The sequence below is a fragment of the Sitophilus oryzae genome, unplaced genomic scaffold (genome assembly GCF_002938485.1).
Source record: "Sitophilus oryzae breed Bouriz unplaced genomic scaffold, Soryzae_2.0 scaffold_465_pilon_pilon, whole genome shotgun sequence".
NCBI lineage: Eukaryota > Metazoa > Arthropoda > Insecta > Coleoptera > Curculionidae > Sitophilus > Sitophilus oryzae.
Genome location: NW_022147046.1, coordinates 2,723,215 through 2,748,975, shown reverse-complemented (window position 1 = coordinate 2,748,975; position 25,761 = coordinate 2,723,215). Strand labels below are relative to the sequence as shown.

Here is a 25,761-nt window from a genome sequence, read left to right as displayed (position 1 = left end):
GGAACTATCGTCGCGGTCCTCACTGTGACAGCCATCCCGTGCTACAGTTGCAGCCAAAACTGTGCGGCAGCGTAACCGTCACAGTTAAACCTTTTCACGCAGCTTACACACATCAATGATGGAACATTCGAGTGGGACAAAATCATCATCCGGAGGTAAAATACCCCCTCAATCTGATCTCCGCGAGGGGGTGCCTACACGAGCGTATCATCGGAGAAAAAAAAACATCAATGTTTCACGTTTGCGGCGTGGAACGTCCGCACTCTATTGGACAAGAAAAATTCAAATCGACCAGAGAGAAGAACAGCTCAGGTATCACAGGGACTCCACCGGCTAAATATAGATGTTGCCGCTCTTAACGAAACCCGCTTTCCGGATGAGGGTAGTCTCACTGAGGAGCATTACACCTTCTTTTGGAAGGGTCACCCCGCAACACACAGGAGAATTCATGGCGTAGGCATTGCAATCAAGAACGAAATTGCAACCAAATTAACAGAAGTACCTATTGGTGTCTCCGAACGCCTTATGACCCTAAGGTATCCCATATCAGACAAAACTTACGTCAACATCATTAGTGCCTACGCTCCCACCCTAGACGCTAAAATTGAGGATAAGGATAAATTTTACCAAACTCTACAAAATGCTCTCCAACGAATTCCGAAGAACGAACGAATTATCTTGCTAGGTGACTTTAACGCCCGTGTCGGTAAACAACAGGAAATATGGCCTGACGTATTGGGAAAACATGGTATGGGAAACGTAAATAGCAATGGTGAACGCTTATTAACAACATGCACAGAGTATAATCTTTGCATCACCAATACGTGGTTCATGTTGAAGGACAAGTTTAAAGGTACCTGGAAACATCCCAGATCAGGCCACTGGCATCAATTGGACTACGTAATCGTTCGAAGGACGCATCTAAAAGATGTTAGACTCACAAAAGCCAGAATAGATGCCGAATGCGGCACTGACCACCGGCTTTTAATTTCAAAATGAAAATCCAGTTAAAACCCAAACATCCACACTGTAAAAAGCAAAACAACATGACCAGATTGAACATAGGGGTCTAGAGAACAACAATACCGCCGACGCCTCCGGAAAGCCCTCAAAGAATCACTTCCACCGATAACTTCAATCTCAATATTGGAAGCTGAACAAGGCTGGACACAATTAAGGGATGCGATTCATAAAACCAGCGAAGCTGTTCTGGGAAAGTCCAACAAAAGAAACAACCAGACTGGTTAACGAAAATCAACCTCATATACAGGCTTTGTTGGAACAAAAGCATAGAGCACATCAAGCAGTCACTGCAAATCCACACAACCCAAGGCTGGTAGACAACTTTAAAGCAGCCAACAACACGCTTCGGAGAAAACTACGCCAACTAAAGGATAACTGGTGGTCACAAAAAGCTAATCAGATTCAAGAGTACGCCACGCATCACGATTACCGTAAATTCTTCGAGGCTGTAAAAGAAGTATACGGCCCAACCAAGAAGACAAGCTGCCCAATCATGGCACAAAATGGCGAACTCCTAAAAGAGGAAGAGCAAATCAGAAACCGCTGGAAAGAGCATTACAGCCAAGAAAATAACCCCTATATAGAAGCACTAAACACAATACCTCAGTATAACAGCCTCGATGTATTAGATATCCCAATAACAGAACAGGAAATAAAGGTCTCCATAAAACAGCTTAAAAACAACAAATCAGCTGGCTGTGACGCGATTCCGGCGGAAATCTATAAGTGTGCAAGTAAAGAACTTATTGGACATCTTAAGGCTCTCTTCGATGTCATATGGGAAAGCGGAGAGGTGCCTCAGGACTTTTGCAATGCAAATATAGTGAATATATAAGAACAAAGGAAGTGCATCAGACTGCGGAAACTACTGGGGAATTTCACTCTTGGCTATCGGAGGAAAAATTCTTGCAAAAATTATGTCAAACCGCCTGCACTCACATATAGAAAAAATCCTTCCAGAATCGCAAACGGGTTTTCGCACTAACCGCGGCACTGCCGCGCCGATTCCATATTTTCCATCCGCCAACTACTGGAAAAAGTAAAAAAACAGCAGTCTAAACTTTATGTTGCATTCATCGACCTAACAAAAGCCTTCGACTCTGTGAACAGAGATGCACTTTGGGCAATTATGACAAAGTTCGGAGTACCCATCAAATTCCTTACAGTGTGTAAAAGCCTCCATAACAACAACAAGTCAAGAGTGTCACATCATGGATCGCTGAGCGATCCCTTCTTAACAAATACAGGAGTTAGGCAGGGATGTGTCTTCGCGCCTCTCCTATTCAACATATTCATGGCAGCGCTCTCCATTATAGTGGACAGCAAACTGCAGGAGAGAGGATTGGGCATTAGAACAGATATGATGGCGGTCTGTTCAACATAAAAAGACTCAGGGCAAAAACACGTACAAAATTCATCACAGAACTTCAATACGCTGACGATTGCGCTCTAGTTGCAAAAACTGTACAGCAATTACAAGAAATGTTGAACACATATACCTGGGCATACGAGGCTTTGGGCCTTAAGCTAAACATCGACAAAACTAAAATCATGTGCACTCCCCCGGAAGATCACAACAATGCTATAAAAATCGGAGAAGAACTACTGGAATATGTAGCGGAATTCAATTATCTCGGCAGTTTGATTTCGGAAAAGGCCAATATCGACTCTGAAATTCAGCACAGGATTAGCAGCGCTTCAAGAGCATTCTGGAAATTAAAAGACAGGGTTTTTTACAACCATGACCTGAGCACAAAAACGAAACTTGCAGTGTACCGAGCAATAATAATCCCCACTATGTTATATGGGAGCGAAACCTGGGTGCCGTACCGCCGACACATGAACGCATTAAAAAAGCTGCAACAGAGACACCTTAGACAACTCTTAAGAATCAAATGGTTCCATCACGTCTCAAACGTATCGGTTCTTGAAAAAGCTAACTGCGAGAGTATTGAAGTCATGGTTACAAAATCCCGACTAAGATGGGCTGGTCACGTATGCAGAATGCAAGAAAACCGCATACCAAAATCACTGCTTTACGGTGAGCTTGTAGACGGTAAGAGGAGGCCAGGTGGACAACTCAAAAGGTACAAGGACATTTTCCACGAAAACTTAAAGGGGATTAATGTGCAGAATGAGTGGGAAGTAGCAGCTCACAATAGAACTCAATGGAGAAGAATTGTAAACTCAGTTAACAGCGAGAACCAAAAAGTTAAGAGGCAACAAAACAATGAGATTTTTGAATGTCCGGAGTGCGGTAGACAAATAACATCACGTATTGGGCTTTTCAGTCACAGAAAGGCTCATGAAAGAAAACGCCTTGCGTGACCATCTTCTGATGCGTGTCAAATACTCGTCAGCGAGTAATGGCAGTATGTATGTATGTATTCTTTTTCTAGCTAGGTATATTCTTTGGATAATGACATTCTGAATATAATGTATTGTCATATTATGTCAACTTTTAACATTTTCTCTTAAAAAAATATTTTAAATTTCAATCTAGAGTGTAATTGATGTGTTTCTAATGACAATTTGACTCGAAATAGCTAGTATGTGGTACAAAATTATTAGTAAAAAATGCTTTTTTCAAATATGCTAATGAGCCACCCTCGTTCCATTTGAAAAAAATTAGCTATGATTAAAAATACGATTTCGTCATATTTTAACCAGCCAGGAGAAGACACGAAAAACATTAGAGGATCAAATCTATTTTTCCAAACCTCCTTGATTAAAAATAAATGGTTTTAACACAGCCGTAGACTCTAGGTTGAAATTTAAAAAGCTATTTTTTTAAAATTGAGAATGTCAAAAGTTGATGTATGTCATTCCTCATTTTTTGTGTTCATATACAGTGTCGGATACAGAGGGGGGCCCATGCGGCCCAGGCCTCCCCTAAAATCTATGAATTGGGTTGAATATTAGGCTTTTCGATTAAAAATAGCGCCCTAAAAATCATATTCTACATTAATTTTTATTTGGGCGCCCCCTAAAGTAAATGCCTGCATCCGCCCCTGTTCATGTAAAACAAAAAAATACCGAGAGTCCCAGCTAAAACTCAAAAATTGTAATCATTTCGGGTGAAACAGGAAGTGACTAATTGTACGCGGTCAATCAATCCTGGTTTATGTTTTATACTAACACACCAAATCTCATTTTTTTATCTGTTAAAATAAAAAAATGTTATAGGGGTTAGTTACATTATTTGAAAAATACCCGGATAGTTAAATCAGCCATAGCGAGAATACTTCAAATACTTTTTATACATCTAAATGTATATTATATACAGAAAAATTTTGAATTTTTCAATATCTTTTTTTCTGAAAATGTGCGCGGTATTTTATATATGAGAAAAATCTTCGAGTTATTTCTTAGAGGGGGACCAGACAAATTGAGAAACCCTACAAAATAAGCAATTTGTCGCTTAGTTGACCTAATCGCCAACATTGGTGTGCCCCAACCCTCTTTTTCATATCGAGTTTCGCCAACATGGCAAAAAAATGCTATTCCAAATGAAAATGTCTCATATTTCTAATAATGGGGTAACAATTATGGCTGAAAGTTTTAAAATTAATTAGGATAATACTGTAAATAAAATATAGGATAATCTAATTTTACGCCAACATATTCTACTTAATTAAAATAACTTTATTCTTAAGTGCACTGTTTAGATTAACTTAATAATCGAAGTGATGGATTATTCTAATTCATTATAATTATTCAGGAAATAAAGGTATCTAATATTGATACGGTCATTACAAATGTTGATAAGTAATTGATTAGATAACCATTTCTAACAAAGTTGTTAAATATGTGCTTCAAGAGACATATTAAAATAACTGACTTTGTTTTACATGAGATCTCACGAAGAACTGCGTTGCAAGGTCATATTCTCATTTTCTTTTTAGGAAAATATACAGGGTGGTCAGAACTGTATTCCGGAAGCTTCGGCAGCATATTCTGCAAATAAAAATATGTAAAAAAAGTTCGTATATCCTATGTATGTCCTAAATGCTTAGTTTCGGATATACAGGGTGTTAAAGTTTCGTTATTATTTCGATTTTTTTCCAAATAACTTCAGAAGTAACGTCAATATTTGAATGAAAATTAGTGTCTGGGAGTTTTTAACATGAGAAATTTGATTTGGATGTCAATATGACTTCTATTTGTAGAGGGCGCATCCTACGTGTGTTTTAACTGTTTTGAAAAATAATAACTTTTCTTCCGTACCTGTATAAAAGCCCTGAGTGAAAAAATATACCTGTTTTTACGTAAAAAATGTATATTGGTAAAAATCGCTACGAGTAACCGTGCTTAAGATATTTAGAAGGCAAATAGTCCATACATATCATTATCGACCAAAAATAAACACGTTGAGTCGCGTTGAGTATAGTTATTTGACTGAAATAATAAATTCGAGAAATTTTTATTTTTTTAAATTAATCATAAATTTGTCTCCTAATAAATGATGATAAAACAGTTTCTGTTGAACTTTTGGCACAAAAACATTTCAAATTTATGATTTCAGTCTAATAACTATTTATTTAACATGTTTCGTTTATGTCACTGATGACAGGTATTGATAATGTCGATTCCAAATATCTCGAGAACCAGTAGCGATTTTTCCACAAAGACCTTTTAAAGTAATTTCTTTACTCAGTAGTTTTATAAAAGTACGGACTAAAAGTTATTACCCTTTAAACCAGTTAAAAATATGTAGGTGGCGCCTTCTACAAGTAGCAGTCATATTGACATCAAAATCAAATTTCTTATGTCAAAAAAACTTCCAGACACCAATTTTCATCCAAATATTTACGTTACTTCATAAATTATTTGAAAAAAATCTAAATAAAAATGAAACTTCTACACCCTGTATCTCCGAAACTAAGTATTTTAGGACATACATTTATTTATACGAACTTTTTTACTTATTTTTATCTGCAGAATATGCTGCCGAAGTTTCCGGAATACAGTTCGGACCACCCAGTATATCTTTCAAAATAATATCTATAATTTCAATAACTCTATCAAAATAATTGAATATCTAGTTACCGGTATCGGCTAGACGGGTGACTTAATAATAATTTTTCATTTAATGATTAATGCAATAATTGGGATTTTAAACGCTAACTATAATTGAAAAATTGACGTTTGTGAGACTTCTAGAAGTACCTTAGACTTTTGATTGGTCGTCTCATTATTAAAAGTGAAGAAGTTGTTTGTCCACCCTGTATACCGTATAATCCATTGATCATTCTTTAATTAACTTTTTAGCGTGAATCGTTTTTGAAAAACTTGTGTAATGCTGTGATTTTGTTTCACTCTATAATAACCAAGTAGTATATTTACAGGAAACCTTTAGAGCTTTTTTGCCTTGAAAACCTTGGACATTGTTTTGGACAACCTTTGTTTTGCTTTCCTTGTTGATGTTTAACAGTTAGGTCCCGTTGGAATGAGTACTTTTAGTATTTTTATTTATTACTTTTTTTTATAATACCTTAGAGTATTTAGGTTTGGTTTGATTCTTAGTTTTATTTATTTTAATTAAATTTATGTTATTGATTGTAAATAAGTTTTCATTGTACTTCGTGTCTGTCAGGTAAAAATAAATAAAGAAATAAATAACGCCAATCCAAAAAAAATATGTGAAAAACTTCTCTTAATTTTAATAAATCAATATTCCCTTAATTTTTGTTGCGTTTATCCATTTACACCCTCTATTTAATAAAACACGTAGTATAGAACAAATAAATTTAAAAAACAGCATTTAAGATAACAAAAAATTACAAATTTATAGAAACAGCAATGTTTACGGAAGTACTTGTGATATAGGTTATCTTGAGTTCGTATTTATAATTTGATTTCTAAAATGCTACTCGTATAATATAGGTAATGATTTTATTAATTTACTGTTATTATATTGATTTTAAATAGGGAAATTAAAATAACTTTCATTGCACATCATAATACGACCACCAGCAAAGTCCATAAACCGACGCATGGTGTCATTGATGACGTGCAACGAAAGTTGTTCCAATTTCCCAGTGTATTTCGTCTTTTTATGAAGAAAAGAGGTAAATGGCTAAATTTTATGTTTAAAATTATAAATTGTTGTTGTTCTTGTGCTCTTTTTACATTTATATTATTGTTTTGATTGAAAATGGCTCAGCAAGCTGCAGGTATGTATTCTACAAAAACGTATTATTTATTTTGATATTCTCTATACTAACGATTTTTTTTGCAACTAAAAGTTAGGCGTTCAGAAAATTTGATTAAATTTGTGACATTTTTATTATACTTAGAGATTTAGTTGCGCATTTCGTAGAATTCAGCATATTGTCTATATACGTTTTACTTAGTAAACATTGGGCTTTCATACAGTAAAATAAAATACTGCGACTTTTTGCGACTTTGCTGATAAAATGAGAAAAACATTCTTGGTTTCCTCAATTTGCCAATCAGTGATATACTCATGCGAGGTGTAAACCGCGATGGCATTGTTGTGTACAAAGCGATCGTATTAGTGCCATTAGCAGTATAGCACAATTTGGCATTAGTAGCGACTTTAGTGGTATGGGCATTGCTCGCGGATCGTAGCATTAGTAGTATTAGTTGCGATATTACTACTGGCATTAGTGGCATTGACCGTGGAAACACTGGAACAGTGATTTTTCTTTCTTTTTTTAGAATCGACGAATTATCCTTTGTTTTGTTCATATTATTTCTTCTTTAATTGAAAATAGCAATAATTTATATAAGGTCTACATAAAAAAATTTCGATCAACTATCTATGTCAAATACCCCAGTGTGCGTCGGATAGGGTAGTTAGTTTAGTGAAGTTTAGTGAAGTGACTAGGATCTTCATAAAAAGACCGAATACACTATGAGACTACGACAGATGACATGATATAATTTGCACTGATACCATGGCAAATGAAAACATTAACTCATTGCAGGTATCAGAAAAGAATTAACCATTATTATTTCAATAATTTTTTCTTTTATATTCACTCAAGTTAATAATAAGAACACGTTTTACTTTTTATTTCACCTATTTCATTAGTAACTAATCACCTATTATTTAAACATCTATTTGATATTATTCTTTATCTTTTACAGATAATATTTTATGTAATTTGAAAATCTGTTATAATCTGGTAATAAACAGGAACAGTAGGTATATAAAAATTCTCCGTAAGTATTTCAGATATTTCATAACTGCAAAATAAGTACCGAGATGATTGATGGAGAAAATCGCGAGATTTTTTAAAGATAACGTATGTAACGTATAAATAATGGATAATAATTTATTACATAACCTGTCTGTGTGCCAAATTTTAGGAACTTGATCAACCTAAATTGGAAAACAAGTTTTAAACCGTTTTAGTATTTTCAGAAAAATGTAGTAAACTTATGAATTTAAAACCTTGAATATAGTGAGGACGACTCATGTTAGCTCAATATCAGTCAAGTTTCCTGTCTCAAAAACTTTTAACTACCCCATTTTTTACAAAATGGTAACTATAGTACGGAAGTGCACAGTTTATTAAAGTTCGTAATTTTTTAGATGCAAATGTCCACCCCATCTTGTCTTGGAATTTTTAGGTTATCCTTATACCGGGTGTTTTTCAAAAGTGGTTCCCCCTATAACTTTTTTATTTTTTCAGATAAAAAAATAATTTGGATTGGATTTAGATAAAAAAAAGACTGGATATTTTTTTACTTTATTTGATAGAAAATGGCATTCTGAATAGAATGATATATCGTAGTTCAACTTTTGACATATTCACTTAAAAAAATAGTATTTTAAATGTCAATCTAGTAGTGCCATGGCAGTGCTAAAACTATTGCTTTTTAATCAAGGAGCCTTGGAAAAATAGATTTGTTCGTCTAATGTTTTTGTGACTTTTCCTGGCCGTTTGAAAGAGGCCCGAATACGATTAATTATTAAGAATACGATTTTTCTTAATTATAAATCACATTGGAAAAGGCATTTTTTACAAATAATCTGGTACCACACACTTGTATTTCGAATCAAACATAGATAAATAAAACAAGTTTAGATTGGAAAGTGCCCATAAGGAGAATGTAAACACTATTTGGCGCTATTCTTGCAACGGTCGCGATCCAAAGTTTGTGATAATTTCGGATCGGTTCGGTTTTGTTCCGGAATTATGTCGCCAAATACTATTTATTCAAATTTATTATTATTTTCTTTTAATTTTATAAATAAAATACAGTGTGTTGAATAGAAGAAACTTTATTTTATATAAGAACATGTATGTGAAATACCTATGAAACATTGGACGTTATGCCACGATCCACGATGGTTTTTGCAGTTCAGAGTTCACAACACACTAAGTAAAATTTAAATTAAAAAAAATTTAAATTAAACTAACAATATAGCAATAATTACTTTGAGAATGGACACTTTAAACACTTTTCAGCATTTTTTCAATTAGGGCGGTTTAAATTTTAAAAGATTTTATAATTTTTGAAGATTCTGACTTTGACAAGAGAAAATTATTTCTGTTATTGTTTGCGGTTGTTCTTGGCAACCGCTATAGCAGCGCCAGATCGCGTACAACGGTCGCGACCCAAAACAATTATATATTTTGACGGGCTTTCCAATCTAAATTTATTTCCTTTATCTATGGAGTCAAATTGTTGTCTGACACTGCCATGGCATAAAAATGTCAAAAGTTGACATTTGCGATGTCATTTTATTCAGAATGTGAGAATGTTCTATCGAAGAAAGTATTGAGAGTACGGTTTAAAAATCAAAAGATGTAGTCATTCCTGGCGAAACAGGAAATGACCGAAAATAATATAATACGTCAATCAATTCTGATTTATGTCGTATATTAGCTTGCAAAATTTCGATTTGTTCTGTCTGAAAAAGTAAAAAATTAGTGTGAACCACTTTTGAAAAACACCCGGTATGTAGTTTTTCGAAAAAGTAATGTATCACAATTCATTTACACAATTAAGGGTGCGTCTCAAAAGTGGCTCACCACTATAACTTTTTTATTATTTCTAGATAAAACAAGTTGTTATGATTGTCGTTGTTTTAAACAACGAGATTTGTGGTATGTTAATATATGACATAAATTAGGATTGATTGACATATTCAATTATTTTCGGTCGCTTCCGGTTTCACCGGAAATGACTACAACTTTTGATTTTTAAATGACACCCTCGGTATTTTTTACTTTATTAAATAGAAAATGACACTGTGAATAGAATGACATATCATAAATCAACTTTTGACATTTTCGTATATGGTTTATTTGAAATTGTAACATGCGGTTCATAACGACAATTTGACTCGAAATACCAAGTGTGTGGTATCAAATTATTCGTAAAAAATGCTTTTTCCAAATATGTTAATGAGCCCCCCTCGTTCCCTTTAAAAAAAATTGAGATATGATTAAAAATACGATTTAGGCATTTTTAACCGGCCAAGACAAGGCACTGAAAACATTTAGACAATCAAATGTATTTTTCCAAGGCTCCTTGATTAAAAATTAGTGTTTTAGTACTATGGAACTCTAGATTGAAATATAAAATACAATTTGTTTTTCAGCGAATATATCAAAAGTTGACATATGATATGTCATTCTATTCAGAGTATCATTTTACATCGAATAAAGTAAAAAAATACCGAAGGTACCATTTAAAAATCAAAAGTTCTAGTCATTTCCGGTGAAACGGAAAGTGACCGAAACAATTGAATACGTCAATCAATCCTAATTTATCTCATATACTAACATACCAAATATCGGTTTTTTATCTGAAAAAATAAGAAAGTTATAGGGGTGAGCTACTTTTGAGACGCGCCCGGTATAAAAGAAATAACCCGAAAAAAGAACTAATAGAATTATTGACCAAAATTATCGATTTGAATTAAATGACTTGTGTAAAACAGTAAGGTATTATTAAAACGTTGCTTTTTTTTAAAGAAATATCTCACCTCAAACTTCGAACTTGGTCCCTCAACTCCTCCACCTCCGGCCCATTAAACACCGTCTTCCTCACGTTCTCCTCGATACTCCTCAAATCCTCCGTCCTCCTCTCCACCAGCGCCTTCACTTGTTTACTCAGCACGCTCAGATCGTAATCGTTCACCACGAATTTCCGAGAAAACCGCCTCTCCGACTCATCGGTAACCTCGTACGCATCGCTACTTTCAGACCGGTCCTCGTATACCGCATCTTCCTCACCTGCCACTACAGCCGCGCGACATAAAACGGCAACAACGCAGTACGCCGCCGCGTACCGTACAATGGGCAGCATCGTGTTGTTGCCGGACTTGGTATTTTTTCCGACCTTTCGAACGCCGAGCTTAACGACAGACTGAGTCGCTTCTTCGGGGAGCCGTTTGGTTTTATGATGTTGGGGAGCGAGATGGAGATACGAGGGTGGACGAGGGCCAGAGGGAGAGAGGTAGAGATGAAAAGGTGTTGTGCGATGGGGCAGGTGTTTTGGTGAAAAAGACGCGATGCGTGTGTTCGTTTAGTGGTATTTTTATTGGGGTATTTTCGGTTGGTTTCGAGCAGTTTTCGAGTCGATCTTCGATCGGGATAAAGTTTTTAATTTGGTTTATGCAAAATAGAATCAGTAGTTAATGTATTTCTTATTTTTTAATTGTCTAACAGTCTAACCCTTGATCGCTGATTATAATGAAAAATGATATCCAGACACAGGGACTGATATATTCCTTTTTTTTTGGATGGAGATAAATTTAAAATAAATATGGGAATATAAAATACTCAATACTAATAATAAAAAAATATTAATTTGAAAAACAAGACACTTTGAATTCCCTGACTTACGATTTTAAATAGTATGAAAGCTCTGAAGGGAAATTCGATACAATATATAGCCTACGCGCTAAAAGTGAAAACAATACATACAGTTCAGACCGAATAAACTTTTAGTCACGTGATTAACCTTGCGATTTTTAAATTCATTGTTGCCAACCATGGACATATTCGGCGCCGTGCTGACTAACTGGAATTTAAATTTCGCTCTGTAGGTATTCAGGCGGTAGCTCTGCTGTAAAAAATGTCAAATTGCCGCACTTATTTATTTATTTCCTGACATTGTCATTCGTTTTGACACTTACTCACTGGGGTACGTGTTGTGCGACTCAATTTGACCGCATTTTCAAGCTCCAGAAGAGAGCTGTTCGATATTCACTGGGACTAAACAGCAGAACTCATTGCCGGGACTTTTTTAAAGAATTAAAAATATTGACTCTTCCTATATTTGAATCCGTTTGCGTAATACGTAAACATGTATCAGCTTCTCAAGAAAGGCCATCTCACACTTATCCACTCAGGAACGCGAAGCAAGATCTTTATCTACCTACGCTCAGAGTTAGTTAAAAGTTCAATATTATACAACTCGAAAAAATTCACAATCACCATGCCATTTGAAATCAAATCCATAACATCATTTTTTTCATTTCGCAAAGCATTGAACTCTTATTTACTAGTCAAGGCTTTCTACGCCGTAAATGAGTTATATTTTGAAAATCGAATTTGATCTTGTAAACACTGGTCTAGTGTTTGCTATTGCTATATTTACTAATGACATCGAAATGAATTTATTTAGAGGTCATTGATATTTTACTATAAACTAGCTAAATATTTTTGAATATTATTTTTATTTTTTTGTTCTTTGACATTGTAAACATTTATAAATGTTTATTTTAACAATACGACTGACTATATTATTTGTATAATGTTTTGTATTATCTTTTGTTTGTTTGTTTGTGTACCTTGTTTTTTTACTTTGTTTGTTAGTTTACCTTTGTCTACAAATAGAAAAATGTACCTCTCATTCAAGTTGACTGCTACGTAGATTATTGTTCAGAAATAAGGATTCGAATCGAGAAGGCCCGTGCAATCCTTTGTGAAGATCAAGAAGCTTCTCTGTAGCCGCGACCTGAGCTTGGAGCTGAGAATACTGATGCTTAAAGTGCTATGTATTCCCAGTCCTCTTGTACGGTGTTGTAGAAGCTTGGACCGTCAACGCATAGAGCGAAGACTCGAAGCCTTTGAAATAACGCATGTGACCAATGTAGAGGTCCCGAGAAGAATGGAGTAAAAAGAAGAAAACAATCAATATCTCCACATCATGAGAGGTTCAAAGTATGAGATCCTCCAACTCATAATTCAGGGAAAAATTATAGGTAAAAGATCTATTTGAAAGAGAAGAGTATCTTGGCTTAGGAACCTGCGAAAATTAGTGATAGGAAAATCCGATGAACTTTAATAATCGAGTACTCGAGTTTCAAGCGATTTCAATAATCGATCTCTCGAGTAAAATTTCGCTTGTATTTAAATATACGGTTTTTCGCCGTCGCTTGTACTTGTATCCGTAACGCCAAGAAGTAAGCTGCGCGCGCAGAGCGCATATTCTTTCGATGATAATGGCAAGCGACAAGCGAAGAGCGACGAGTAGTTTCGCTTGATCATAAATCGAAGCTTTGTCGATGTAGGTGGTAAAGTTTTGTCACACAGTTACGTGTAACAGATAACGTCGTATAGTCCTATAATTATTAACAATGTGGTCCCAATCAAAAGAATAATCTGTTGTTTGAAGATATTTTACCAAAAATACTGATAAAATATTGTCAATCTGCAATGTATATAGCAAATTCGCTCGATAGCATCGCTTGCTTTCGTCGCGCGTTCATAATCGAGCAATGTCGGTTATTTCAATAATCGAGTATTCGAGCGGATTTTCGCTTGCGTTATCCCATCACTAGCGAAAATGGTTTAACGTTACATCATCTGACTTATTTAGGGACGCAGCTTCCAAAGTTAGAATAGCTATGATGATAGCCCACCTCCGAAATGGAGATGGTACATGTAGAAGAAGAAAAAAACTAAGCATTGGACCTGCGAATGTCGTATTTTAAAGAAATTTGTCTGACTTTTACTACTAATTGTTAGCAGTCGCTAGTGAGAGTAACATTTACTACAAGTTGACAGTAAAATTGAATCTATCGTAAGAATAATATTATAGGAAGCGCGTTGGTGTAAATTGAAACAAATAAAACTCTTAAGAACATTCACCTCCATATTTAAACTGATCCATCTTTAAAATTATAATTACAAGATAACGATTAAAATTAATTCTTAAGCTCATAAAGTTACCAAAATAAAATGTAAACAGATGTCGGACTGTTAATTTCTTCGGGCTAATCTAAAATCTAAATTTTGACGAGACCATTGTCAGGTAGATGATTTTTTTTGAGAATGTTAAGTATTATAAGCTACTTTTAATGTGTGTGTTTTAGCTTCCACTGTGGGGTCTTCGTATAATAGTGTAATAAAACAACCAATATTTCTGAATACTTATATCTAGTGACGTTGACTTAGTTCTGAGAAGATACACGGGGCGGCAAAAAAGTCCGCCACCTTAAAATTTTTGTCAGATTTTTATGTCTTCTGTAACAGTCAAATTTCCTCGCAACGACCTCTGTGTGCTAGCTCATAAATTATCGCAAATAACTATTATTTTTGCATCATGTTTACTATAATTTTATTGTTAAATATTATTTTATTTAAATTTTACAATTATGCAACCCGATATACACCGCGATATACAGTTATAGATACACAATATTGTCACTGGACCAGGCACACTAGCAGTAGTAGGCTTTTTTGTCCATCTCTCTATACCTTTGATCATCACCTCCGTCACTTGTCACTGTCAGATCAAAATCAGATGTTTTTGGATTTATTTATCCTTGGTTTTGGTTATTGAAATTTTATAATTAATCAGATAAAATTCGTGGTTAAATTGGTTATTTTTGATGTGGATCACAGTGTGCAATTCGTTCTTTTAATTGTGGAATTTCTGAGTTTAGTTCGTTCATTGACCGCATATGGAATATGGCTGAGGATAAAATATTCTAGAACATCGGTTTTTATTTATGCCTTTTTGTGAGTTGGACTAGTCAAGATATAGTTCTCTATCTATATCCTGAAGGGAGATTTCGGGTTGAAATCTGATTTTGTGAAGGAAATCGAATCCTTGCATCGCTTCTTGTGTATCCACCGTCAGAATATCGTCGTGAAGAACTGGCTGCCGTTTCGTGAAGCATTCCATGTTGGTGAATAGCAGGTTTTCGTAAAGAAGGATTAAGCTTGCGAAACACATTTGGTCAGAGACGTGGTTGGATTTTGTTGAATTTACATGGACCATCGACCAATTTCCGTAAGGGATTAAATAGCCAAATTTTTCTGACCGATATTCCGATTGCCCAAGAAGTCCCCGAGCAGTTCCAAGGTATGCTATATATCTTCCTGCCTATCTAAGTCAATGCTCAACTGATTTTTGTTCATATTGTTGTCTGGTTTTCGACTTTCCACGCCCACGTGGTGTAAAGATTAGTTGAGTGTTATCTTTCTTAAGTCCTATTTGGTTGTTCGTAATTGTAGAGCAAGAAGACCGATCCAGACTGTACAGCACAGAACAGTCCAGAATTCATCCGTTCCTGTATGCCCGTGTGTAGACCGTTGGACATCGTAAACCCTCGTTGAGGTAAAGTTCAGATCTAATTAGTCCCTCTTTATTACCTTTATTAACTCCTACACGTTGTGATAGTCCTTGTTCTAAAATTGAGGCTCTTTTCTAAGATAACCAATATTATTTAGGGTTTTTTATGTTCACCTTTTGAAGTCCTACACCTGCCTGTACATTTGCTGAAGGGCTCTAGTGACAGTACCCCGAGCTGCTGTACACCGCCGTAGCAACCCTGTAGCTATAAGCCGTAGCTCAGCCGGAGGAAGTTTTCAATATCACATCGAGTAGAGTAAGACTGTACAATTTTAGTTTAGATTTAGTTTGATATTTGTAATCCACCAGGATATTATTACTTAGTTTAAGTAAGGGGGATTATGACATCATACTTTTAGTTAGTTTTCTTGATTTAAATTTTATTCTACTTTTCAACGTTTATTCATTTCCATTTTTTTAAATATTAACTTTTAATATTTTAATAAATTGCTTAAATATTTTTAGTAGTATTATTTACAGTCTAGTCTCATAGTTAAGTTAGAGTCACTTATGTTTAACGAATTATAGTAATATTTGAAGTTCATGATAGTTGCACTCAACAGTTCGAGGTTAGTGTTGAAGTCTACTTATTAGTTACATCTTTATTGCCGAGTTCATAGAGTATAATCTCGTGGCGCCCTTTTATTAATATCTTTGAACCCCGACCACCCGGCTGTTAAAATTAAAAAGCTAGTGGCTAAGCTAAAATTAAAAAGCCTCTATGTAACTCATTGCCGATTAAGTAAACTTATTGAACTTCAAATTAGAAAGGGCGTGGCACTTCTAACTTCCTTCTTTTTCAACAATTTTGTAGATTGTTTTCAATTTTGTAGAATGTAGAATGTATATTAAATCATATAAAAAAGACCGTTAAAATTAAACTAAATAAGGATATAAAGAAGGCATGTAGATTGTCTGAAAAATGATCACATTGGAAGAATATGTAAAGAGTTGGAAGACCATGCAAATGATAAACCGCGTGAATTATATGACAAGGTTAGATACCTCGCTCGGGAATTCAAACCACGGACACAAATAATAATAAATAATAAAAACCAGACGGTGTCCAGAAGGTATAGCTGAAGTATGGAAACAAGATTGTGAGAAGCTATATAAAAACCCTGAACCAGCTAATTCGCATACACTCGCACTTAAAATAGAAAAAGAACAAGTCATAATGAAGACTGAAATAGAAAAGGCTATCAAGTTATTAAATAGCTCAAAGGCACGTGGTGTGGATAATACTACAGGCGATGGGAGAGCTAGGTACAGAGATCATCCAAAAATTATACTCTATTATATGGGAATCTGGTAGATGGTCGTTAAGGACGGTCCACACTTGCTATATAACACTGCTATATAGCAAAGTTATATAACATGTTACATATTTTTTAGTTATATTTAGCAAATTTCGATGCTATATAACTTGCTAGATGTTATCCATTTGTAGTCGGTAAAGATCAAAAGATGTTGTGCAACATTGCTATTGTAACATGAAACAACGCGTCCACACTTGCTAAATTTCTATTTTAGCCGCTCATATTTTCAGGGACGTGCGCGACAGAGTCTTAGTGTGGTAGGCCCTGATATTGGTTTGTTATTTATTGGTCAATAATACCATATGATCGAAAAAAAACTGCGTCCGTCAGCCTCCCGTCCAGTTGGCTTTGGAAATGACGATCAAATGACATTTCCCCACTTATAATTTTCCATATAAAATGACAGCGATTTTCATTTCATAGTGTGTGTTATTAGAAAAGTTGAGAAATAATGCGTAATCTAATAGGCCAGTTCCAGCGGGAACAAAAGAAATGCAAATCAGGAACTGCATGGTTTAGATGAAGTGGATAATTCAAAATGGTTTGCTTTTGCTTTTACAGTACGTCTCACAGTGCTTCGAACATATGGCTCTAGAGGACTAAAATCCAAAACTTCTCTTTTATTGTAAGCAATTTATTCAAACTAGGTTTATTTGACACAAATGATGAGTGCTCTCATTGTACTAAATGATGATGTTCTTAGTCCACGTTTATGAAAAAAATCTTATAAATAATAATAATCGGAGCTGTGTTCCATCTAAGCAAATAATAAGTTATAGTATGAAAACGGTGTATATATAATATATATATAGATATAGATAAGTTATAGTATTAAATAATTCCTGTGATAAAAAAAAATTGAAACAACATTAGAACAGCAGTTCCTATAATATACGCCTAATATAAGATAAAAATGTTTTCTTTAATGAAAAAGAAACATTAATGTTATTTAATTTTAAAAAAACTTAAAAGATACTATAAATTTACTTTAGGACAACAAAATGCATAGATCGTAACTACTCTGATTCAGGAGAATTACTGCTGACAGAATCTTCCAAATGTATAGTATCCAAATCACAGGTAGATGAACTATCCTCACATATAAGATATTTCTGTACATCATTTTTTCTAATATGTTACTTTTTTCGCGTTGTTACTGTTCATTTTGTCGGTATGAGGGGTTCGGATGTTAATAGTTACCTCTTTAGTAGACCATATTCATATATTATTTTTTCCTTTTCTTGGGCATGAGATTTTATAAATTGAAAGATGGACACTTTTTTTATGCGACGTTTCGCTCAACATAGTGGACTCTTTCAGGCACAAGTGGTGTCTCTTTTGACTGGAAGGTTCATCTGATAAGAACATATTTTGAAATACAAATAATTTTGAGTTCTTGTCCTTATGATCAAGCCAAGTATTAGCCAGATCGGCATTGCTTATCAATTTTACTCCTTCTGAAAAGTATTATAAAGTAAAGTTAAAATCCGCAAGCAGACGCAGATGAACTATACAAAAATTAAAAGAGTATGAATATGAATATGACAGCAAAAATATTCAATAAATACGATATGTTTTGATATGTTTTTTAAATGCCTTTTTGAAGTTGGAAAACATCATTTTATACCCATTTAGAATCATCTTAAAAATAGATAAAAACTAAAGAATCACGAACTTGTTTAGAAATAAATTTAAAGTACATACCTTGTTTAACAATATCCATAGTGGCTTTCAATTAAGTACATACCCGTTTAACTCCATAATATACAGAACTACTATGAATGCTATTCTTTTCACTGATGAGATAATGATCATAAAATTTATTTTTTAGTGAAAATATTTGCTAACAAAAAACGCTGTTTATGAAAATAATATACAGGATGGTTGAACATTGCTATAAGTATAAAATTATATATTCAGATATTAGTGAAATTTAACTTATTTTTTTGATTTTGTCATGGGACGAAACACTGTGCGTCTGTCCGTTCTGTAGCTACAGGGTATCCGTGAGAGGGGAAACGATATTCTCTCTCTTTTTGCAAAAAAATAGACGACGCATCCCATCAATAAAAATTCGACAAATTTGCAAGTAGCCAATAAAATGAGTGGGCGGAGCGATTTGCGGTGACGCACTCGTCAAATCGGCGTATATAATATATTGCCATTCGCTATAGACACAGATCCAGGAGACGAGACATGCTATGAAATTATTAATGTTTTTAAAGACAGACGACTACGAGAAACAGCCGAGGCAAGTATTGAAAAGATATGCTAATTGAGTTCAACTGTATATCTAGATCTTGCTGGTAGGCTATGGCGGACTCAAAACCGCTTTTTTCTCGACTTTCTTTCCCTTAGTTCAAAATAATTACGCACGCCGCTGCTGCGAGCTGAACCTCTTTCTCGCCAAAACGATTCATGACTACGAAAACTATAATGTGGACGGCTCCCGGTTTTTTAACATGTTACATGTAGCTTGTTAAATAGCAATGTTATATAACATGTTACTAAATGTGGACCCTCCTTTAGAATCATTGTTTATACCACTTTTCAGGAACGGCTGCCCCACTGATTGCGCTAATTATAGAACGATAGCGCTTATTAATCAAAATAGTAAAGTACTGCTACACATTATCAATAGCCATGTAAAATACTTCATTCTAAAAGAAATATCTGAAGATCAAACAAGTTTCATGCTCGGCAAAGGTACTAAAGGGCAAATATTAAACGTCCGACAAATTATCGAGAAAGCATATGAGTTTAACATCCCGACTCATCTGTGTTCCGTGGACTACAACAAAGCATTTGATTGTATTAAGTTGAGCGAACTTTGGTCTGTGTTAGAAAACACGGGAGTCCCTCAACACCTTATCCAGCTGATCTAGGCCTGTACGAGAACAACAGAGGAAAAGTAAAAGTAAACAACGCTATTTCAGATGCATTTGACTTGGAGGTGTAACTCCGCCAGGGATGCATTTTATCTCCCTTACTTTTCAATATATATGGCGAATCTATAATGAGGAAAGTTATGGAAGACTACAACGGTGGTATCACTATAGGCGGTAAACAAATAACGAATTTAAGGTACTCAGATGATACACTTATACTCGCATCCTCCGCTAATGAATTAAAATCCATTATGCTCAAATTAGAAGTGGTTCGCGAGAGATATGGGTTAAAATTAAATAAAAGAAAAACAAAATTAAGAATTATCGATCGAAAACCCACGGATACAACAGAAATAGCAGGTTTCGAAGATGTAGATCATTATACAGGGTGTTTCAAAACAAATACGATAAACTTCAGGGGGTGATTCCTTGTTCAAAATAAAGGGTAGTTTGCTTCATAAACGTTGGGTCAAAAGTCAACCATTAGGGAGATATCGCGGTACAAAGATGGCGGAAAAATAATGTTTTTATTTTTTATCTTGAAAACGAAAAGCGATAGACTAATGAAATTTATGGAAGCATTACTATTATGAAAACACACTTTTTGTAATTTTTCACTTTTAAAACAGTGGAAGGGGTTGGGGAAATAAACTACCCCTATCATTCTTGTTAACGAAATTTAAAAGAAAAATCTTATCAAACACATGCAAAAATGTAATTTGAATAGTTTCGTTTGTTTAGAAACTTTTTATCTCTTGTGTTTTTTTTTGATAAAACTTATGATTTGAAATTAAAAAATAAAACGTAGAGCATTTTATGTCAGGACAAAAAGCATTTTTAGATAAAGAATCTACTGGGCTGCTGTCAAACAGAGTTTTATTTTGTAATAATATCGTTACATTTTCTTCTGAACGATAACCTCTTAAAATTGTTTACCAAGACAATTTTTTATTTTTTTTTTTTTTAATTCATGAAAGTACAAAATAATATCGTTAAAAAATAATGTTGAAACATTGGAACTCAAATAAGAACACAACTTCTTTTTAGTTTTTACATTACTAATTCTTTTAAATATCCCCAAATACAAAAATCCAAAGGATTCAAATCTGCGGATCGAGGCGGCCAGAAATGAGGCCCACCTCTTCCTATCCAGCGGTTTTCATAATTAAGATTTAAATACCTTCGCACATCTATGCTGAAATGTGCTGGAGCACCATCATGCATGTAATACATCTCTCGTCTAATCTGCAGGGGTAAATGTTCCAGTAGAGGCGAATTTTTTGGAAATAAAAATACGACTCACAAGTTAATTTAAAGGTAGAAAATGGGGCCCAATTAAATGTTCATCGACAATTCCTATCCAAACGTTAACGGTAAACTGATATTGATGTCTAGATTCTATAACTGAATGAGGATTTTCTTCAGCCCATACATGCCTATTATGGAAGTTTTGAATTGCATCTCTTGAGAAACTAGCTTCGTCGAAAAAATTTTTGAACAAAAAAAGGGTTTTCCATATTCATTTGATGAAACCATTGGGAAAATGTCATTCTCGGCTCGAAATCTCTTGGTAAAAGAGCTTGAACTCTCTGTATATGGTAAGGATATAACTGCTGTTCTTTTAATATCCTCCATACAGTTGATGCACAAGTATTTAATTCCGCTGCAATTTTCCTGGTACTTGTCTCAGGTTGCGCTTCAATAATATTTAAGACAGCAACTTCCAATTCGGGTGTTCGAATTTGGCGGTGTCGGCCGGTATCCAAACTTCTTTTTTCGAAAGTTCCAGATTCATGCAGCCTTTGATGAAGCGTAGTGAACATGCTGTGGTGGGGAGGTCTACGATTCGGATACATTTCTGTATAAAGACGACAAGCTTCCAAGGAATTTCCATTTGCACGCCCATACATAAAATGCATATCTGCCATTTCAGCATTAGTGAAATTAACCATTATTGTTTTACTGATTATGTAATACGTAATTAAAACTCCTTTTTACGCGAAGATAAATTGATCATAAAAAGGCTTCGGAATAATTAACTGATCGTAAGATAATAACGTATTGCGTTAGAGTAATGTCAAATAAAATAATATTGAAACCTCCTAAAAAGTGACAGCGGCCGACTAGATATTTTTCTAAAAAATTACGGCAACCCCTAGGTTCTTCATCTAAAAAGTTTTTTTTTCTGACATGTAATGCTTTACATTTTATTTTTTTAATTGCAAATCGGCGAGTTTTATCAAAAAACACAAAGAGATAAAAAAGTTTCTAAGTAAACTAAGCTATCCAAATTAATTTTTTTTTTGCATGTGTTTGATAAGATTTTTCTTTAAATTTCCGTTAACAAGAATGATAGGGTAGTTTATTTCAACCCCTTCCACTCATTTTTAAAAAGTGAAAAAATTACCAAAAGTGTGTTTTCATAATAGTAATGCTTCCATAAAATTTCATTAGTCTATCGCTTTTCGTTTTCAAGATAAAAAATAAAAACATTATTTTTCCGCCATCTATGTACCGCGATATCTCCCTAATGGTTGACTTTTGACCCAACGTTTATTAAGCAAACTACCCTTAATTTTGAATAAGGAATCACCCCCTGAAGTTTTTCGCATTTGTTTTGAAACACCCTGTATATTTATACAGGGTTGTTCACCACATACGACACGGAGTATATTAGCTAAACGATTAGATTTTTACAATTTGTAAGTTTTGGGTTCGTTGGAGGACTATTAGAGCTACAATTTAAAAATATTTTTACAAGATACAGAGTGTCCCAAATAAGTAAAAAATATTATAGTTGTACTTTTTAAATGGAACACCCTGTATATTATTCTATTTTTTGGATTCTACGATTGAAATAAAGGTAAAAGTTTGATTAAGGTTTATCACACTTAAACCATACCGTTTTAGTATTTCTGTTTATGAAATTAAAGTAAAAATTTTAAGGCTTTATTTCTCCAAGGGTATCAAAGTTTTAAAATGCTAAATATTTACTGAAGATTATTTATTGATCAGATATTGTGTTGCAATAATAAAAATTTTACTACATATACAGAGTGTCGACAAATTTATATTAAATAATTACTAACTTTAGACAGCAATAACATTTAATTTAAAATGGAACACCCTATATATTTTACGTAAATCAGATGCACAATGTAATTGTCTAGCCAAATTGTAGTATACCATTTTTTACCCATCTCTTCAAGTTTTCGTAGAAATGCATTTTTCTTACCAATTTATTCCCCATTTATCACTATACCCATGGAATATTGACATTTCAAGATTTTTTTTTTTTTATTGCACTATATATGTGAAATGTACAGGTGGTAAATGTTGCAAGCCCATTGGTATACAAAAAAAAAACATTTAATCTTTGTAAAAGAGAGTATATCAATTAGATATACCACCATTATTTCCAACCAAAAAATTAGTTAATTACGCGGTGTTTTTATTAATAAAATGTCTACATAAATTTGGATTTGGCTCAGAAATCAATATAATAATAAGTTATGAAAATGAACGTCTCTGTTTTATAAATAAGCATTCGTCAAAAATGAAATAAAAGTGGGACTTTTACCATACCGTCTAATACACCCACAAAATTCAAAGTTTTTAGTATTTGGAGCAATTATTAATAGTCAACGTAAACAGTCAATTAATGTAGTTTGAATACTGAGATCATATTAATTATTGGTCATCTTTAACAAAAATATTTAAACAGTTTATTTTATTTTAATTGAATAAGCGACAATATTGGTATCTGTACCCTTTAGAAATTTGTTACATTAAAAATAAGCTAAAATGTCAATATTCCATGGGTATAGTGATAAATAAGTTCTAAATTATAAAGAAAATGCATTTTCTGAAACTTGAAACGTAGTAAATGGTATAATGGTGATGAACAACTCGGTAATCATCTGTTCCGTAAAATATAGGGCGTTCTATTTAAAATTAAACAAGTTATAGGACTACTTTAGTAATTGACTAATATAAATTTTGGACATTCTGTATAAAAGATGTCAAAACACATTTTAACACAATGTGAATGTAATCTTCCAGTAAATGACAGTATTAAACACATACCCTTGGAGGCATAAAGCATACTGCATTCATAAAGTGAAAATATTCAAAAACAACAGATTTAAGTGTGATGGCTATAATAGAAATTGCCTATTTCAATCGTAGAATCCAAAAATAGAACAATATACAGGGTGTTCCATTTAAAAAAATACAACTATAATATTTTTTGCTTATTTGGGACACTCTGTATCTTGTAAAAATATTTTTAAATTGTAGTTCTAATAGTGCTTCAACGAACCCAAAACTTACAATTTGTAAAAATCTAATCGTTTAGCTACAATACTCCGTGTCGTACGTGGTGAACAACCCTGTATACCTCGGCTCCTTGACATCAAAGAAAGGAGAATGTGATGCAGAAATCAAGAGAAGACTGTGTATAGCACGTAATTTCATGACCAAACTCAATAAAATAATAATGACAGCCATTTCAATTAGCAACAAACTCAGACTACTAGGAGCCCTAATTTTCCCCATTGTCACTTATGCCTCAGAGACCTGGACATTGAAGTTGGCAATGAGACGTAAAATCGATGATTTTGAAATGTGGTGTTATAGACGGATGCTGCGAATATCGTACACAGCTCACCGTACAAACATTTCAATTCTCGAACAACTGAATTTCGAATCTAGACTGTCGATATCAATAAATCAATCATATTTAAGATACTTATCCAGGACAAGGCCACATATCCAGGACTAGAAAATCTAATTGTGGAGGGAAAAGTGAACGGGAAACGTCCTAGGGAGAGATCTCCAAACCGTTGGCACGAGGCCAGCACTGCTGCGCAAAACAGAGCAACATGGAGAGACACAATACAAACGATATCATAATGCCACCATACTCTTAAAGAGTAATAGGAAGGAGGAGAAGGAGAATGTATCGGAGAGGAATTAATCACCGCGACCTTACAGATCTGTTGTTTCCCCCTTTTTACTGAAGTCAGTATTTGAGACAGTTTTGCAGAGGTTAGTTCTCCATCTCCGATATCAATCGTACCAAAGTTCATGACACGAATGGTTGTCGTCTCGGCGCACGCAGTGATGAGGTGTTCTGATGTTTCCCCATTTTCCTCACAGAAAGAACCTCTGAGAAATGTGTGTGTCTCCAAGTGTCTTAGACCGTTGGAAGGTTACTATTCCAGATTACGGATGGAGTCTTCTAGGTTCTTGAGTTCCATTTTACTTTTCTTGGTTTCCACTTGGGAAGCAGACCGGTTCTAGTCCAGTTAGTGGAATGTTCGCTTTTTTTCTAGCTAGATCGTTTGCTTTTTCATTGCCTTCTATCTCTTGGTGGGCTAGCACTCAGAGTAGGGGGACTTTATTATCTTTATTTAATTTGTTCAGTTTCTCTGTAAAATATCCCTGCGACATATGTAATATTAGCGTCAATACAGAATATTAAGCGTCAATAATTATTAATTACATTACATTTAATTAGAGGGATCAGTTTACTATAAATGAATGTTTTTATTCGGTGAACTATGTTTTGTTCTAAATCAAATTAATAATAAAATGTCAGTTTTAACAATATATCTATATTTAAACCAGTGGCGCATCTAGAGATTGACTCTGGGAGGGGTAGTGGCAATATTTATTTAGTATTAAGTACTAAATTTAAATTAAATTTTCGTTGAAAGGTATTGTGACTCTGGAAGAAAATAAACTTGGGTTGGCCTCTTTTTTCTAGTTTGATTTGTATTATTGATTTATTTTTTGACAATTTTATTTTATGTGGCATATTTTATCATATTTATAAATTACTTTCTGGGATCCTGGGAGGGGTAAGTACCCCTATTACCCCTCCCGTATATGCGCCCCTGATTTAAACTAAAATGATTATAGTTGTTCTGCTAACTGCACTATGTTTGTATGAT

At 34.1% G+C, this 25,761-nt stretch overlaps 2 protein-coding genes across 2 annotated transcripts in view; one reads left to right on the top strand and one right to left on the bottom strand.

Annotated features, from left to right (window-relative positions):
- The window catches only part of LOC115885862 (protein scabrous), a 45,964-nt gene extending 34,588 nt beyond the window's left edge, over positions 1-11,376 (bottom strand). Inside the window, exon 1 of the mRNA XM_030904884.1 lies at positions 10,994-11,376. Within this exon, the coding sequence (XP_030760744.1) occupies positions 10,994-11,316 (323 nt within the window). The 5' untranslated portion in view covers positions 11,317-11,376. The remainder of the gene's footprint in view (positions 1-10,993) is intronic.
- Positions 1-25,761, top strand: part of LOC115885864 (methyltransferase-like protein 22) — a 118,965-nt gene that overhangs the window by 44,926 nt on the left and 48,278 nt on the right. The window lies entirely within an intron of this gene.